Genomic DNA, 2,118 nt, shown 5'->3' with positions numbered 1-2,118 from the left:
AGTAGTTGTGGCTCGCGGGCTTTAGAGCGCAGGCTCAGTAGTTGTGGTGCACGGGCTTAGTTGCTCCGCAGCATGTGGGATCCTCCCGGACCAGGGCTCGAACCCCTGTAACCTGCTTTGGCAGGCGGATTCTCAACCACTGTGCCCCCAGGGAAGCCCCTCATTTTACTCTTGAGCTCTTCCTCAGTCTCCAGAGTCCCATGGCCAAAGGCGCAGGCGCAGCCAGCCTCACTGGAGCCCACGTTTTGCTTTCATAGAACTAGGTTAGACGGGCGCCAGCAAGGCCGGCTCCCCTGGACATCACGTGACGTGAGGAGGTGATCTGTATTTGTTCTAAGGCTACAAATTATTAGTTCAAAAACCTGGTCTTCTCTCAGTCCTACCAACGACCTGACTTTAGAGTCTAGCTGTCTCCCCAAATTCCTCCCTTAGGCAGGGCTCCTCCACTCCACCTTCCAAGGGAGGAGAAACCGGAAGGGGCGGGCCTTCCGCCCGGAAGCGGGGCGCCCTCCACTATGGCTTCTCGTGGCGTTGTTGGCGTTTTCCTCCTTGCTGCTCTCCCGCTCTTGTGTTTGGAGCTCCAGCGTGGGATCCCAGATCTGCGTAAGTGTTGGCTTTTCCCTCTTGGTGCTCATACCCAGGTGACGGTCCCGTGAACGTTGCGTAGAATTTCCGTTTCCCAGCCGCGTCCCCTCTAGGCAGCTTTGACTACGATTCCCAGGCTGCACCGCGCCTGCCTCCCTTTTCCGGCGCGGATCCTTGGGCGGAGCGAGACTTCCGCCGCCTTGGGGAGGCCGACTCACCTTGGGGAGGCTGACTCCCTTTGGCGCGGCCGACTCCCCTTGGCGCAAAAAATCTCTCCAGGTCTGGTGAGGTTTTGCGTGAAAGGGAACTGAGGCAGAAAGCACATGAACAAGCATATACACGACTTTCAAATTGTGTTGAATGCTCAAGAGGAAATAAACAGGTTGATGTGATGTAGGCTTACTGAGGAATTTAAGCAGAGATTTAAATGATGATAGGAACCACCACTTTGAAAAGCCGGGAGAAAACATTCCAGACAAAGGAATTGTGATGTGTTGGAGGAAAAGGATGAAGAAAATTGAGGCTGGATCAAGGAGACTGACTTAAGAGGGAGATTGGCTCAAGATAGAAACATTCATTTAGCACGTACTGTAAACCAAAGTCTAAGTGTTTATTCATTATCTCATCTAATCCGCTTTACAATCAGAGGGTGGGTACTATTATAATCCCTTTTTTACAGTTGAGGAAACTGAGATATAGGGAGGTTAAGGGACTTACCTAAGGTTTTAAAACAGGTCACTGGGTTCTGTGTGCAGAATGTTTTGTAAGGAAGCTGCAAGGCATCTTAGGCTTCTGAAGTAGGGAAGTCGTGATGATTGATGGTTGGCCTGACTAGGATAACAGAGGAGGTGAAATGTGCACAGATTTGGGATATTAGCCAACTAGGATTTGTTGATGGATTAATGATGCGGGTGAGGGAAAGGAGAGATTCAAGGATGGCTCCTACATGTGGAGTTGAACAACCGCAAGTCATTGGTGGTGCCAGTGATAAAGGAAAAACTGAAAGGAAACTGGTGGACCAGTGGAGAATCAGTTCATTTTTGGACATATTATTGATCAGTTTACATGTCTGTTTTTCTTCTTTAAACTCAGTCCTAAAATTAGAGACTGTGATGAAACCGAGCTTTGTATATTTCCTCTCTTTCTCCCCACCCCCAAGAAGTCAGGTACCCAGAATGTTGCTTGAAATAAGAAATTAAAATGCTTTTCAAAAAATCTACAGAGATTCTCCAGAAGTCTCAAGCAGTATTGGAATCTAACAAGACCTTTATCCAAATGATATACAGAAATGTTAAACTCACACTTATTCCAGAATTTACCTGCTCCCTTACCTTAAAGAATTCACCCTTACTCTGCTCATCTAGAATCTTCTACATTTGCACTAATATTTGAGTCACTAGTCAGTGAGAGGGTGTTTACTCAGGGTTGCAGAAGGAGATCTGTTCACATGATCAGCTCTGACCACAGGGGAACGTACTTCCTGAGACCAGAGACCCCTCCTCCCCCTCCTCCCCCTCCTCCCCCTCCTCCCCC

General features: G+C 48.6%; 1 protein-coding gene across 2 annotated transcripts in view; it reads left to right on the top strand.

Moving 5' to 3' along the window:
* The first annotated feature begins 496 nt into the window (after positions 1–496).
* Positions 497–2,118, top strand: part of UBXN8 (UBX domain protein 8) — a 27,714-nt gene continuing 26,092 nt past the window's right edge. The window contains exon 1 of one of the 2 annotated variants that reach the window (XM_029226649.1): positions 497–603. In XM_029226649.1, coding sequence (XP_029082482.1) covers positions 516–603 — 88 coding nt within the window. In that variant the 5' untranslated portion in view covers positions 497–515. The remainder of the gene's footprint in view (positions 604–2,118) is intronic. The other variant, XM_029226650.1, reaches the window with a different exon arrangement.

Source organism: Monodon monoceros, unplaced genomic scaffold, assembly GCF_005190385.1.
Source record: "Monodon monoceros isolate NGI ecotype Baffin Bay Population unplaced genomic scaffold, NGI_Narwhal_1 Super_Scaffold_17, whole genome shotgun sequence".
NCBI classification, from domain to species: domain Eukaryota; kingdom Metazoa; phylum Chordata; class Mammalia; order Artiodactyla; family Monodontidae; genus Monodon; species Monodon monoceros.
Note: the sequence above shows the minus strand (reverse complement) of the source record. Positions and strands in the feature narration are given on the sequence as shown.